This window comes from Chenopodium quinoa, unplaced genomic scaffold (genome assembly GCF_001683475.1).
Source record: "Chenopodium quinoa cultivar QQ74 unplaced genomic scaffold, ASM168347v1, whole genome shotgun sequence".
NCBI classification, from domain to species: Eukaryota; Viridiplantae; Streptophyta; class Magnoliopsida; order Caryophyllales; family Amaranthaceae; genus Chenopodium; species Chenopodium quinoa.
This window is the reverse complement of record NW_018745684.1, coordinates 6656889-6672452: the sequence shown is the minus strand read 5'-3', so window position 1 is coordinate 6672452 and position 15564 is coordinate 6656889. Positions and strand designations below refer to the sequence as shown.

Genomic DNA, 15564 nt, shown 5'->3' with positions numbered 1-15564 from the left:
GGTATACGGGTGCGAACCTGTACTACTTGCAGAAGTCATCACTCCAACAGCCAGATATGGCCTGCTAACCCCAGAGCAAAACAACGAGCTGTCTCATGACCTAGATACAATCGAAGAGCAGAGAGACTTGGCATACATAAGGATGACTGCATATCAACAGATGTTGGCAAGAAGCTTCAACAAGAATGTGAAGGCAAAAATGTTCAAAACAGGAGACTGGGTACTAAGAAAGGTATTACAGAACACCAGAGAGCTCAACGTAGGTAAGTTGGGGGCAAATTGGGAAGGTCCATACCAAATTGACAAGGTAGTTATTCACACCAGAATGTAAGCTGGTACCCAGAAGCTGGAACACAACGCATTTGAAAGCTTACCATTTCTGAGTTATTTCTAAGCTATTTCTAGGTTACTTCCAAGTTATTTCTAAGTTATCATTATTTATAGTTTTTCAGTTTGGTTTTGCCTCCATCAGATCAGTACTAACTTAAGCATCAGAGGGTCGTTGGCGGCAACGCCAACGGTTATCTTTAACCTATTATTTTTGCAAATTCAAAGAGACAACCTGAATTCCAAGTACAACCTAAATTTTAGGTACAATCAGGAGACTAAGGAAACAAAGACGAAGAATCAACCAAGTAATCTCAAACTTTGCCAATTTATTTTCAATTATTCTATCAGAAATTGTATTGACTTAGGCATCGGAGGGTCGTTGGCGCCACCTTTAACCCTTGTGATACAGGTACATTTATAACCTGCCAAAGTTACCAACGAACTAAGGTTCAAAGCGCTAGGTAACAAAGACATTCAAAGTGAAAACCAGAGACATTTAGAGCAAAAACAAAGGCACAGTGCAATGAAAGTAAAGCCAAAGTCTAATTTATTCAAAAGAACCTAGCATCAAACATTCAAGGTCACAAGAAAAGCTAACAAATAAAAACCTTTGCTCCCATAAGCAAAGTAAAACACAAGTTCAAAAGACAAAATCAATGTTCTAATACCAAAGAAAACATAAGCAACAAAGAGCTAAGCCTTAGGTCCATCTTTTTCACCACCGTCACCTGCAACTGGGTGTTCTTCGTTGTGACCTAGCAAAGATTCAGCAGCAGGCTTTTCAGCATCAACATCATCACCCTTAGGTTCCTCAGATACCAGGTCCTTAATGTTGCCAACAAGCAGATAGTCATCCACCAGGCCATCTGCTGCAGCTTCTTCTTCCCTTTCTCATCATCATACCTCTTGAGCGGGAACCCATTAGCCAAATGATCCTTGGGCTTCAGAGTTACATCAGCTTCAATATCCTTGGCTTCCTCTTCCAGAAGCACCACCCATCAGAAAGAAGATTCACTTCCTCATCCTTCTTTTTCATGCCTTTCCTTGAACTCCTTCTGCTGTTCCAAGGCTGTTGTAAGCTCTACCACCTTCTTGTCAGCTGCATCTTTCCGAGACTATAGGTCCTTCTTGGCACTACCAGCCCTCTTCAGCTTCCTCGTGGTGTCTTCCACATAACTCTTAGAAGACAAAACATTCTAAAGAACTTGTTTCACGAAAATTCCTATTAGTAACATACCAAGCCAAAAGTATCATCTACATATCAAATAAAACCCATAAACTTGAAAAATCAGCTGAGCCCCATCTGCCAGAGTACTAGGAACATCTAGCTTGGCCAGGTGCTTCTTAGCAGCTGGAAACAAAAGCTTCCCAGCAGCTGGCCAAATCTCATTATTAGTCCTCATCAGCTAGAAAGTCAATTCGAAAACTGACATCATAAGTGTCCATCAAGATAACCGAAGCCGTAGGAGCGTTAGACCTGGTTAAGCGGTGTCTCTTAGGAGGAACCTGCATGCTTGTATCAGTCAACGTCTTGGAAGGGCCGTCTTCCATCACTTGAAAAGATGCTTCGCCTGACTTATCCTTAGAATCACCCTTTCTTCTTTTCCTCGCACATGCAAGGACCTCTGCCTAATGCACCAAGACACAATGAATTTCATATTCAGTGCAAAGTTACCAAGAAACAGCTAAGTACAAAGAGTCTATGATTAGTGCATAATATACTATATTTTTAGTCCATAATATTAGTCCAATGGCCGCTTTATATTGGTTATTTTATGATTTTATTTACTTTTATTATTTTAGATTTTATTTTATTCATTATTTTATTTTATAGTTATTTTTATAATAATTGATACTTAATTTTATGTTGTGTGTTTTTGGTAGGAAAGCAAGAGGAAAGTAAAGCCCATTTATGTTGCTATTCAAAGAATCATTTGCTATCATCAAAATATATGAAGAAGGAAGCAAGATACTTGCAAAGTAAAAAAAAAAAAAAAAAAAAAAAAAAAAAAAAAAAAAAAAAAAAAAAAAGGAAAAGAAATAGAAACAAAAGGGGCACGTGACTTCCTGAAGAAAGCAACAAGCTACAGCAACAACCAGCAAACAAAGATGAAATTTCGTTAAAACCGAAGCTCCGAAACAACATATTTCAACTCCATGTTTATCTTCTTCAAGCTCAAAATCCTTCTTCAACACATCCGAAATTCGAGGAAAGTGATGAATTCTTATCCTATTTCAAAAGTTTATCCTCCCGAATCCAAAAATCGGTGGCTGTTTTTGGCTATAAAAACTCCAAAACAATTATCTCAAAAACACACAACCTAGGTGAAATATACCAACTACAAAGTAATTTAAGTGAGTTCGTGAATTGGGCAATTGGTGAAGAGAAGATATCCGTTGGAGGGAAGCTTAGTCTCGAATCCAAGGTAGAACAAGAACGACGGTGAATTTGGGGTCGAAGCCGGGTTTATTCACAGTTCTTGGGAGTATAATTCATAAGTCTTCTTCTTAACTTTATTGTTCATATTACTTCTTGTTTAAATTATTTTGATAATTAGATTAAAAACTTGATGGGATTATTGGTATTACATTTGATTTTAATTTAAGTCATTTTTTAGTTTCGTTTAATTATTATTTGAACTTGCTTTTAATTCATTGATTAAATTGCGATTATACATGTTACTAGTGTGTGTATGGTTGTTGATTATTGTTATCTATATGGTTTGGCTTAGTTTAAATCATATAGTCAAGTGACACCTAATTTATATGAGATCTGCGATTATGGTTTTATTTAGATTAGAGAGTAAGTTCAATCTAATTATTTTAGGCATTTATGTGATTAGAATAATTAGGACTAATGATGTATCCTAGTTTATAATGCTTCCACCTCTAAATTATGAGTTGCGATCAAATTTGTATAAGTTAGAATGGTTTATAGTCAATTTGGCCTAGTTCGTAATTTACTAAAATTAAGGGATGATAGGGAGTCTTTGTTATCTTAGACTCTACAGTTCGAGTCGTCTAGTAATTTTAATTTGTGGTACTAAGGTGAATTGTATGTTATTGCCAATAAACTAAATCAGGTAAGAGCTATTCAATGGAATGGTTAGTTGTGTCGTCAATAGTAGTTTATTAGTTTAGTTTTGTATTAGTTTTATTAGTTTAGTATTATCTTAAACAAACCCCCTCCATTTTATGTACATATGTGAATAAATGTATAGTATGTAAGTTTCCGTAATATATTGTAATTTAGTTAAATGTTGATTTAAGAATTAAAAGTCTCCTCGTGGGACCGACCCTTGCTTACCCTTTTAGTAGTTGTTAATAATTTTGAAGGTTAAGTTAGGAAAATAAATATTTAATTTTATACGGTAAACGACCCGTATCAGTCTACCTGAAGCCATAGAAGTACTAGCAGCTGAAGGTGGAACAGTTACACCACTAAACGTTCTGTCGACAATAAGAAACCGGTACAAAGCCTCAACTTCCTCCTGTGAACCGTCTTCAGGCTTAATTGCATCCAAGCGCAAACCTGCAAAAGAAAAATTGAAACTCTTAGTCAATATACTTAGTCCATGTAACCAATTCACATAAGACTTAGTAGCTACCTGTGTGCCAACCGCTTCTCATCCATCTTGCAGATTCCCCCAACGAATCCTTTAAAGCAAAAAAATCCCTTGATTTCCATCCTCGATCGGTTATTTCATACCCAATGATCGGAGGAGGATCAGTAGAGGACCTCTTATAAACCGTCACTCTATCTAAATATGTCTTCCTAAGCTCAAAAGACCTAATAAAATCAGCTACATTCACATTCTCCTTCCAATGGGCTGTAATTTTATCTATCATACCAACAACCCTCTAAACAACAGGTATCAATTGACCCGGACTCATATCAAAAGTTTCTAAGATCTGTTTAGCTAATGGAGAAAAAGGAAATTTGAAAACATTTTTGAAAGGAAATTCATAAAAGACAATGTGATCTTTGCCACAATATTGCAGCCTTTCATCATAATCAGGTGCGAAAAGCATAGCCTCCTTTGGGAACCCAACAACACTTTTCAATTCCTTCAATTCTTTCTCTGTTATATTGCTAGGTTTATCTTAATCATCCTTTCCCATCACAAATTTTGCTTTCTCTTAAGTTCCTACTTCCTACTCGAATGTCTATGACATCTTTTCTTAGCCACATGCTTAATTTTAACCATAATTGAACTAAAATTTGCAAAGAAACGCAATGAAAACAACAAAATTAAAGCATAATGAGAGCAATGGCATACCAGGGTACAACAAACTCACAAGACTGGCATTCACCACCGCAAAATCCCAGCTCAGATTGCGTTTTGCAGAAGCAGATTCGCTTTCCCCAATTTTCGCTTAAAGATCAAACCCTAGATTTTTTTGCTTTGAAATTGATTAGAAACTCTGACTTGGGAAGACTCTGGATACTTATATAGCGTGCATTTATTGAGGCCTAACGGATAATTTTTTTTTTTTTTAATATTATCTTTTTTAACAACTCTAAGATAAAGAGTTTTCTTTTGGGAAATTTTTATCTTTCCGTTACTCACATCAACGTTTATCTTTTAAAAAATGATTAAGCTTGCCTCATAGACGCACCAGGTACATCTAAGAGACAAGCTGGGGCAAACTATTATGCATAAATTATTGCTACAGGTTCATATGTTTGCAGGTTACCACGAAGTCAATGACTTGGTTTCAAGTAGTCAAAGGAAGCTAAATAAAGATCTTTCCAAGGAATATTCTAAGAAGATCCAAGTTGAACAAGTCAAGAGGAATGCCTAGAGAATCGGAGCCATTAAGCTACAACTAACTGTTAGCAAGGAACAAGTCAAACCGCAACGGATAAAGCATGGAGAACGTGGCATGAAACTCGGAACAGAATCTAGCGACTAATCTCGAATTCCACGGAATCAGGAAGGGAGCCGTTGCAGAGCTTCAAGAGGCTTTCTCTCTTATAGAAATGGCAAGAGTCATTGTAAATGGGCATAATACAATCTCTAAGCCTTACATTCAATAGCAATTAACTATCATTAGTGATATTACAGATTCATCATAAATCTATATTGTACTTGTACTCAACTCTGAACCTAGTGGATCGGTGGACTTATAGCCATCCGTAGTTTTTACCCTTATTCTTGGTGTTTTCTGCGTCATCATTTTGTCTTTCTTTCTCCCTTTCCCCTTTGTTCATTTCATTCTGATCATTCATTATCATTCCTTGAACCTGCATCATCATTTGCATATCTATTCATCTAGTTGTAGTCCAATTGAACCTGGTCTTATCTGACAGTCAGATTTTGACCTAAACAAATATCATTTTGAATTTTTAATTTGCGTTGATTTTATATTAATCTTGACCCCCTAATTATGAAACTAAAAAATGAATGAAATTAATTACTATAAGCTGCTGGATAAATCTCATCAATGCATGTCTACGTTCACAATATTGGGCATGCTTGGTAACAATTCATTCACCAATTATTACAAAATGCCCTAAAAAATAAAAAGAAGTGTTAGTCTAATTATTCATGTCCATTACTTTCAGAGCACCAAGTTTAGATAGAATTAGGCTTTCTAATTTTGTACTGTTATTTTTTTTATTAAATACTTGTTCATTGTCAAGAAATTGTATGATCTTATTTTTCGTTAAATTGATTTTAAAACTTGGCAATTTGGCATGTAATGTTTGCTCTAAACAATTACTTTACCTTTTCCTTTTTTTTTTTAAATACATCGCATGGTACTAACCTAATCACCATATAATTCAGTTGGATTTATTTACTGCTCTCTTCGTCTCTAAAATCTATTCCTAATTTGTCTTTCCATATCACAATTCACAATACTTTAATTGAAAAAGCTCCTTGATTCAACATTTTGAAAATTAAAAGGTTTAAGGTGAACCACTTTTAATTTGGATCCATTTCAAACATATGTACATAGCTTTTTGGCTGGTTAAACAACTACTTTAGCCGCATTAACGTGAAATTAAAAGCTCATGAAACCTCATAATATTTAACAATTGAATCTGTACATATACACTGATAAACATAAAATTAAAAAAGATACACCGATTTCTAAATATATACTTCCCCGGTTCATTTTTACTTGACCTGTTTCTCTTATCACATTTGTCAAAGAAAAATTTTAACGATCAATATTTTAATTCTCCATAAGTAAAAATTATAAAAGTTATATATTATGATAGTACTTATTGAGATGAATTCAAAAAGGTCCTACATGAATATGTTTTTCCTTACCTATTATTCACAAAAGACGGTCAAAGGAGGGATGGTAAATAGTGTAAAAGTCAAAGTGAGTCAAGTAAAAAAGAACGGAAGAAGTAGAAGAATTAACAATTAAGTGATCGAATTTGTATACCATTGAGATTTGAGCTTAAATAATCATCATATGAAATATATACATATTTAGATTGACATTACATGAAATATATTAATGTGACTTAATCCGTATACAAACATATTTGCTAATGACAAGATAATAAATTATAAATAATACGGCCATATTAACTTCACCTTATTTTTGTTGATCTGAAATTATATTACTAAATTGAAACTATTTTTGCTAAACTGAAATTATTTTTTTATTGATTTTGTATTATATTTCTTAATAAAACTTAATGAATTTTAATGAACTGAAATTATTTATACATAATTAAAGTTATTTTTTACTGAACTAAACTTATTTCTACTGAATATTATATTTTTAAGCTGAAGTGAACAGCGCCGTGAAAGTACTTATTTTTTAGCAATATAAATTAACTCAACCATATCATTATTACGACCTTGTGATTTTGGATACGAACTCATCAATGTTCCTATCAGAAGATCCACCTTTAGAAATTGCTTTTTTCATCATATGCTTCCATTTCTTAACATTTTCAATGAACTCCACCCTTTTTTCTTCCATAACTTCAATTATACGTTCCACAATTTCCTCTCTTCTTACAAGCCCTTCCTTGTTGACCTTCACTCTTATTCCTACTTTCCACACATCCTCAACAAACTTAGCAACCATAGGTTGGTCGGTCCATAGTGGCATCCCTATCAAAGGGACGCCCATAACCAATGCCTCTAGTGTCGAGTTCCAACCACAATGAGTAAAGAAACACCCAATTGCCTCACTAGAGAGTACCTCTAGTTGTGGACACCATCTACCAATTAGGCCTTTTGCGGCTACCTCATCAGCAAAGCCCTTTGGAAGCTTGTGCTCCTCGGAAGCTCGAACCACCCACAAGAAGTGGTATTTGCTTTGTTTAAACCCCCATGCTAATTCTTCAGTTTGAGCCTTTGTTAGACATGCCATGCTACCAAATGAGACGTAAACCACCGACTTTGGTGACTTGGTGCTTAACCAATTGGTGATAGGAGTAGGGTCAGTGGGGTAGAGACTTAGGCCATATATTTTGTCATGTGGAATTCGTTTGTCTACGTAAAAGGATGGAATTGTCGGTCCAATTGTTAGCAATGGATACTCTTTGGACATTACATCAACTACCTGGGAACAAAAATAAATTTGATTATTTGAGAAATGAAAAGTAATTGTCACTCACAATCACATGAGAAATCAAAGTGCACCTCTCTCACAAAAATAATGGGCTTTCCAAACTAATTGTTAGAAGTAGAGGTGTCCATTCGGATATTTAGATTGGGACTGATGAGGTTAGGTTGGATTGGGTCAATTTTTAAAGTTAGAGTCAATGTTAAATTATTATGTCCATGCGAATCAAAATCTGAATCAAATATTTTTTGGGTTAGGTCAGGTGTGATTTTCACACCTCTAGTTAAAAGGTCATTGCTAGCCTTCACTTTAATTCGATGAAGATAAATGCACCTTCGTTTCAGTTGGGCAAGTAGGAAACAAGCCAACAACATGTCATACGTCAAGTCGTCAACGAATTAAGTTACGTACGTGTAGAATAAATGCTGTACTTATTTCACTAGTCAGGATTGAATCCATGGTTAATATGTTTTATAATGATACGATAGATGAAATTTTAACGTTCATTCTTAAATCTTAATATCATGTTGCCCGTCAAACAAAAAAAAAAAAAAGTTGAATTAATTTCAATAATGCAATGGTTGAAGCTTGAAGCCCAGGCAATAATTGTTTCTATATTTAATCAACTTTTTTATACTTTGTACGAGTATTATTTTTATATTTTGAATTTGTATAACTTTTATTGGCGCAAATACTAATTTACGTTAATATATATATTAACCGTAAACGGCCTAACTAACTTGAACTTATTAGCATTAGAATAAATAAAATAATCCAAGGAGATTAGATCCTCAAACATCATATAGTATAATTATACAAAATGCTAGAAAATAAATTGTTGTTCTTCCTAAAATAGTTCTCCGTAATGTAGTATTTAGGTTTCTTGTTATATTACAACTTAATTTATTTGTCGATTATTGGAGATATTTCAAAAATGGAACTAGAGAGGCTATATATGAGTAATGCAAGTACGAAGTATAAGAAATTTAAGGTAGAAATAACATTCATATTAAGAGTGTGCTCTCTTCACGTTAAAAATAATAAGTTTCCAGTCTAATAAATTCAAATAAGATCAGATAAATTTCAACGAGTTTCAGCAAGTTAATAAAGTCTAATAAGGTCCAATAATTTAATCAACACTTTAGTGCGCAGCTTGTAGAAATCCCACATCTCCATCCCCTCCTCTCCTCCCATTTTGGAAATATCAGCTGATATTTCAGTTATATTTTTATCATATTGCACATAATTTTGTTATTGAAAATCAAGTAAAAATCCAGTAAGTTTTAGTTTATAAAAAAAATATACGAGTAATTCACGTAACCTAAAGCATAAATATTAGTAGTTTAGTACGTATTACCTCATCCTCCAACTCATAGACAGTGTTGACAAGCACAAACTCAGCATTACCCAAGTTAGTATATTGGTTCAAAACCAACTCTAGGTAAGCCGGGTAAGACTCCGGTGAGCCCACAAACGACGGTAAGTCACCGACATCTAACGGAGGCAGTCGTTGAATATCCACCGGTGGTGTAGCAACCGGCATGGTAAACTTCCCATGATAAATCAAATAATACATATAGTTCACCCCACATGCTTGGGTAAAAAAAGAAGCCCCTAGTAGTCCATATTTCTTAGCAACATTTAGACCCCACGGTAAAAATGCATCATACACTACACAATTTATAGAGTCGTACGTACCAACACGTTCCTCAATAAGAGTCCCTAGGGATTGGGACCCGGCAACCTCAAGGTTGGCAAGGTAGGCTGCAACACTATCTGCCCTGGAGAAACCACCATCGTCGTATCCATCAGAGATGGTTACGAGGCTAACATGGTCATCGGGTTCAGGGTTTAGGGTGGTGGAGATGTGGTTAGTGATGGCTAGAGATGCTTTAACACCTTTGGAGACTAGACGTCTACAAAATTGTAGCATGGGACATATATGTCCTTGACTGGGATAAGGCACAGCTAGAATATGAGCTCTACATTTTTGTGTGGTATTTTCCATTATTATCTAAATTTATTTTGTCTTACTTTAGTATTATGAATACTAGTATGTTGTATTTATATATGGTGAAAGATTGATAGAAAATCTTGGTATGTGGCCTATATAACCCGGAAATTATATTGGGCCTACGAAGATTGATGAGTTATTGAGTTGTCCGGTCAAATAAATTGTTTGGTAGTATATTATTTTGATATTAAGAGTGAGGGATAACTCAAGTGGTTAGAGACTTAAAGCTCCTCTCTCGATTTCAAGAGATTTTGGAATCGATTCTCATCACCTGCCCTTGTGGCTCTCTAAACAACAACAACAACCAAAAAAAAAAAAAACACACACACACACACACACAGAGACACATTTTGATACTTATTGGGGAGAGGTGTTCTAAACGGAGTGTTGTGAGATATGGATATACATCTCACAAGTGGTTTTTTCTTCTCTCTCTCTCTTTTTTTTCTCTAAACTTTTATACAATACTACTAGAACTTCTAATAGTACTATCGACACTTTATATTATATCACTGATGATATTATTAGTATTACTAAAGGAAATACTTAACAATAACTTTTATAATTAAGAGTAGTAATTACTTGTTTTTCGATTAATACTTTAACGTTACTAGGTATCACAACTCTACTACTTATATATCGAAACAAATTAACTTTTTAGTTTAATAGCCCAACATGCTTAGCAATAATAATTATTTAATTAGAGAGTTTTGACCAATACCTAGGGGTGGCTATTCGGGTCAACAGGTCTGGTTCGAGTTAGATTTCGGATCGATTTCGGGTTGTGCTTAGAAACTATCAAAAATAGTATAAAACTGAATATTATTTTCGTAGGGAATATTTCAACACTCAACTTTGAGCCCCAATGTGATCATGCATCTAAGCATGGAGGCGTCCAAAGGGAAAGCAGTTAGAGATAAAAGAGTCGCCAACAAGTTTTAGGAACTTGTAAACAGTTCACGGGTGTGAAGGTTACACCCCATTCACGATCATGGAAATCGCTAACAAAAAATTGTAGGGAATATTTCAAACATCAACTTTGAGCCTCACTATGATCATGCATTTAAGCATGGTGGCGTTCAAAGGGAAAGAAGCTAGAGATAAAAGAGTCCCAACAAGTTTTAGGAACATGTAAACCGTTCATGGGTGTGAAGGTTACACCCCATTCACGATCACGGGGATCGCTAAATCCATAGTGGTCCGGAACCATGACTGGATATTCGGGGATGATGGTACGAATCCAACCTAAAAGAGATTGAACCCGCCTTAAATCGGCCTCTACTTAATTCTTATGATATTCATGTACACTTTTCGATCAACATACATACAACAAGTTAATCTTAAACCTGTTTAATCTATATTGGTTGATTATTAATGCACAAATAAATCTATCATTGACGATCACTTGTATTAAAATCATATTAAGCCCTAAAACAAATTATTAATTATCTTATTAGGCGTGATTCAAGTATAAATTCCCTTTAAACCTGCAAGAAAGGGCGTGATCAAGTAATAACAATGAATAATAAATAATCAAGCAACATGATAATTATAATTGACACAACAAATCATCATCATAAATCAATATCTCCAAAATAACATTAGCCAGATCCTAGGCATGATACTAAACGGATTAATAACTAACCCTAGCATGTCACTAAACAATAAAAATCAAAGCTTTAGCCTAAACATGATACTAGAAAACAACATGATATTAGAAATATTAAAGTAACACCCTAAACATGATACTAGGAATCAAAATCAACATCCTAACATGATACTAGGAACCATAAAGACATCCTAACATGATACTAGGAATCAAAAAGACATCCTAACATGATACTAGGAATCAAAATAATATCCTAAGCATGATTTCTATATCAAAGGAATAAGGATAGTAGATCTATTTACTTTGATGACTCGTGTTTCGGGGTTTTTTGAGGTGTCCTGCGGGAGAGTTACGATTCCGAGACTGAGCTGCCGATGCCTGTACCTGCAAGATCACGAAGACTCCGGTTGGTAGAAGCTCCGCCTCCGTCGATCAAGTTAGTATACGTACAGGAGGAAAAAGTACGGAAAAGGTAAAGTACTTCTCGCTGATTGGGAGAATTCCACATTTAATATCGCTCGATAATTGTGTTTGTATTATTGAATGCCTCATTAATGAGGTTTGTCCCATTATTTATAATGGAACAGACAAGTCCCCCATGTAGGGTTCCAAGGACACGTGTCAACAGGGGATTGGAGCCCTGTTGACTAATGGCGATACGCCACGTGTCACCAGCCCATTAGGCCACGTGTCTAGAGTATTTTTACCCTAAACACCTCGTATCTCTTTCTATTAAAACAATACACGCGTTAGTAACTTTAAGAAAGATTAAAATCAAACTAATAAATCAAATAAGAATTGAAATATAGGTTAGGGACCAAACCCTCAGAAATATCAACCTTTCACGTCGAGGTTAAAGGTAACTTCGAGATTGGCTTAGAGTATTCAAGTCTTGCAAAGGTCGTATGATGTGACGTGTTTAGGCTAAGGCTAAGAAAAGAAAGAGAGAATAAGCTTATAGCTTAGAGAGGGAGATTAGATGATGATTGTTGGTGGTTGAAAACGAAGGAAAACGACCCTATTTATAGGAAAAAAAACAATGGAAAAGATCAGAAAAGGAGTCAAAATCCGACTCGGAGTAAAACACATGACCTTAACATATCTTCCAAGGTTTTGATAGTTCTCTCAGATTATCCATCCGTTGCAGGGTGGAATGTTATACTCATCTTCAATTTTGAAAGAAACCTGGAATCCCTATTTGAAACGATATCCTTAGGAATTCCATGTAGTCTCACAACATTTTTTATGTAAGCCTTCGCAAGTTGTTCCATTTTCCAAGTCTCTTTAATTGGTATAAACATTGCCGACTTGGTAAGTCTATCCACCACAACCCAAATGGTATCATTTCCATTCTTCAACTTAGGTAAACTAGTGACAAAATCCATCGAGATGCAATCCCACTTCTATGCTGGGATCTCGAGTGCTTGCACTGTTCCCTGTGGTCTTTTGTGCTCTATCTTAACCTTTTGTCAAGTTAGGCATTTAGCTACAAACTCTGCCACTTCTAACTTTATTCTAGGCCACTAATACACCTTTTCCATCAACTTCTTCCCTGTGGTTGCACAGTTCACTGTGGTCCTTATAAAGCTTATCTCCTCCTAGGTGTATTGAATAGGGTGTATTGTGTCCTTCTTCCATCAACTTCTTCTTTAACTCCTTACACTTTTGTGGCAAATACCATCTCCCCTTAAATCATATACTTCCATCATCATGGATTTTGAAATCAGTCGCCTTTCGCGATTCTTTGCTTGATCTTCTCCCTTATGCGATCTAATTTTACATCCCCATCCTACTTGGTTATCCTTAATCTCATCAAATATCGTTGGTTGGATACTCAATTTATTAAGCATTCCTTCCAACTCTCCATGGTGGTACAACCTCAAGGTTTAAATTACTCATTTCTCTAAAACGCTCACCTGCCACAACTAAAGCATTCACCCCATGAGTTTCTTTACGACTCAAAGCATCTGCAACTACATTCGCTTTACCCTCGTGGTATTGGATTTCTAAGTCATAGTCATTGAAGAATTCTAACCATCTACGTAGCCTCATGTTCAATGTTGATTGTGTAAAAAGATACTTCAAACTCTTATGACCGGTATATATTCTACATTTCACTCCACACAAATAATGCCTCCATATTTTCAACGCAAACACTATCGCTGCAAGTTCTAGATCATGAGTAGGGTAGTTAACTTCATGTTTCTTAAATTGTCTCGATGCATAAGCAATAACTTTTCCATGTTGCATCAAAACACATCCAAGTCCATTCTTAGGTGCATCACTATACACATCATACGAACCACTCCCATCAGGTAAGGTTAACACTAGTGCTGTTGTTAAGCTCCTTTTTTAAGGTTTGAAATGCTTCCTCACACTTATCACTCCATATGAACTTAGATCCCTTCTTCATCAATGAAGTCATAGGTCTAGCTATCTTTGAAAAGTCCTTCACAAATCGCCTATAATATACAACTAGGCCTAGGAAACTTCAAATATCTGACACATTCTTAAGTGTTGGCCACCCTTTCACAGCTTCAATCTTTGAAGGGTCTACTTGCACTCATTCCTTAGATATAAAATGTCCCAAAAATGCTAACTTCTCCAACCAAAACTCACACTTCGAGAATTTGGCATAAAAATGGTTAATCCTTAAAATAGCTAACACTGATCTCAAATGCTCTACATGGTCCTCCTTATTCTTTGAATAAACCAAAATGTCATCAATAAACACTACAACGAATTGGTCTAGGAAAGTTTGAAACACTCTATTCATCAAGTCCATAAAGATTATAAGTGCATTTGTTAACCCAAAAAGCATTACAGTAAACTCATAGTACCATACCTCGTCCTAAATGTCGTTTTCGGAATGTCCTCTTCCGCAATTTATAGTTGATGATATCCAGACCGCAAATCAATCTTAGAAAATACTACTGCACCTTTAAATTGGTCAAACAAGTCATCTATCCTAGGTAAAGGGTATTTATTCTTTATGGTTACCTTATATAACTCCCTGTAATCGATACATAGCCTCATGCTACCATCCTTCTTCTTCACAAACAATACAGGAGCTCCCCATGGTGACGCACTGTACCCCTTCTCCAACAAGTCCTGTAATTGACCCTTCAACTCACTCATCTCTGCAGGCGTCATCCTGTATGGTGCCTTAGAGATAGGTGTTGTTCCACGTACTAAGTCTATGGTGAAATCTATGGTTCTTTTTGGTGGCATACTTGGAATCTCTTCTGGAAACACATCTAAAAATTCATTCACTACTTTAATATCCTCAGGTTTAGATGGTTCCTCATACTCCAAGTTTCTCACACTATAGAAATAGATTGGATTCCCTTTCTTCATATACTTTGCCAAATTCATCACAGAAATGATCTTAGTGTGCCTGGGCTTTCCATTCCTCCAATGGGTTACGAGCTCTCCTTGAGCCGTTTTCAAGTGGATTTTCTATGACTGACATCGAATCTCAGCATTATAGCGACATAACCAATCCATCCCCATAATTATATCAAGGTCTCCTAGTTCAAATTTGATCAAGTTGGACATAAATTCCTTCCCCTTAATCTTTATAGGAACATCCTTATAAATCCTAGTACAATGAACTATACCCCCAGTTGGAAGTTCTATAGGAATATCTATGTTATCTACAGTTTTTGGACAATGCAACAATGTTGGAAGTATATCCTTAGAAATGAATGAATATGTTGCACCAGAATCAAATAAAACTAAAACGAGAACTAAGTTTATAGAAAATGTACCAGTATTGACATCTCTCGATGCGTTAGCCTCACGCAAACCCATCACATTAACCTTCCCTGGTGTTCCACCCTTGACTTGTGTGTTCCCACCATTGGTATTCTTATTCCCACTCTGAAAACGCGCCCCCTTGTTCACTTGATTCCCGGCCCATTGCTACCCTGACCTTTTTTATGCTGGTTCTAGTTCTGTCCATTACCCTTAAATTGATTGTTTCCTTGACCCTTTTTATTCTTGGAGAAACACTCGTGTGCCCTGTGTCCTTGCTTGTTGCACAAGTTACAAGCGACAAAGTAACCCT

General features: G+C 35.6%; 3 protein-coding genes across 4 annotated transcripts; all 3 read right to left on the bottom strand.

Annotated features, from left to right (window-relative positions):
* Window positions 1-860: 860 nt before the first annotated feature.
* LOC110717383 lies at window positions 861-4236 on the bottom strand. 2 transcript variants are annotated; one of them, XM_021896066.1, is made up of 3 exons: window positions 3939-4234; window positions 3725-3862; window positions 861-1959 (listed from the first exon to the last, which is right to left on the bottom strand). In XM_021896066.1, the coding sequence occupies exons 1-3, from the start codon at window positions 4177-4179 to the stop codon at window positions 1919-1921; spliced, it is 420 nt and encodes a 139-aa protein (XP_021751758.1). In that variant the 5' UTR covers window positions 4180-4234; the 3' UTR covers window positions 861-1918. The 2 variants fall into 2 exon arrangements, with proteins under 2 accessions (XP_021751758.1, XP_021751757.1); XM_021896065.1 differs by lacking the exon at window positions 861-1959 and having other exon boundaries at window positions 2651-3862; window positions 3939-4236.
* A 2413-nt stretch (window positions 4237-6649) lies between these two features.
* On the bottom strand, window positions 6650-10363 carry LOC110717944 (UDP-glycosyltransferase 74F2-like). Its single transcript, XM_021896742.1, has 2 exons — window positions 9230-10363; window positions 6650-7869 (listed from the first exon to the last, which is right to left on the bottom strand). Exons 1-2 carry the CDS (start codon window positions 9878-9880, stop codon window positions 7150-7152), a joined length of 1371 nt encoding a protein of 456 aa, XP_021752434.1. The 5' UTR covers window positions 9881-10363; the 3' UTR covers window positions 6650-7149.
* Window positions 10364-14954: 4591 nt separating this feature from the next.
* LOC110718003 lies at window positions 14955-15308 on the bottom strand. The gene has a single exon (XM_021896804.1). It carries the CDS (start codon window positions 15306-15308, stop codon window positions 14955-14957), a length of 354 nt encoding a protein of 117 aa, XP_021752496.1.
* Window positions 15309-15564: the final 256 nt, after the last annotated feature.

What these genes read in the sequence shown, in the direction of transcription:
- LOC110717944 (XM_021896742.1), bottom strand. Translation starts at nt 9,880, where the DNA reads ATGGAAAATACCACACAAAAATGTAGAGCTCATATTCTAGCTGTGCCT. An exon ending in TCTATGAGTTGGAGGATGAG is followed by an intron (nt 7,870 to 9,229) that starts GTAATACGTACT and finishes TTTTGTTCCCAG; the next exon opens with GTAGTTGATGTAATGTCCAA.
- LOC110718003 (XM_021896804.1), bottom strand. Translation starts at nt 15,308, where the DNA reads ATGGGTTTGCGTGAGGCTAACGCATCGAGAGATGTCAATACTGGTACA.
- LOC110717383 (XM_021896065.1), bottom strand. Translation starts at nt 4,179, where the DNA reads ATGATAGATAAAATTACAGCCCATTGGAAGGAGAATGTGAATGTAGCT. An exon ending in GAGAAGCGGTTGGCACACAG is followed by an intron (nt 3,863 to 3,938) that starts GTAGCTACTAAG and finishes TTTCTTTTGCAG; the next exon opens with GTTTGCGCTTGGATGCAATT.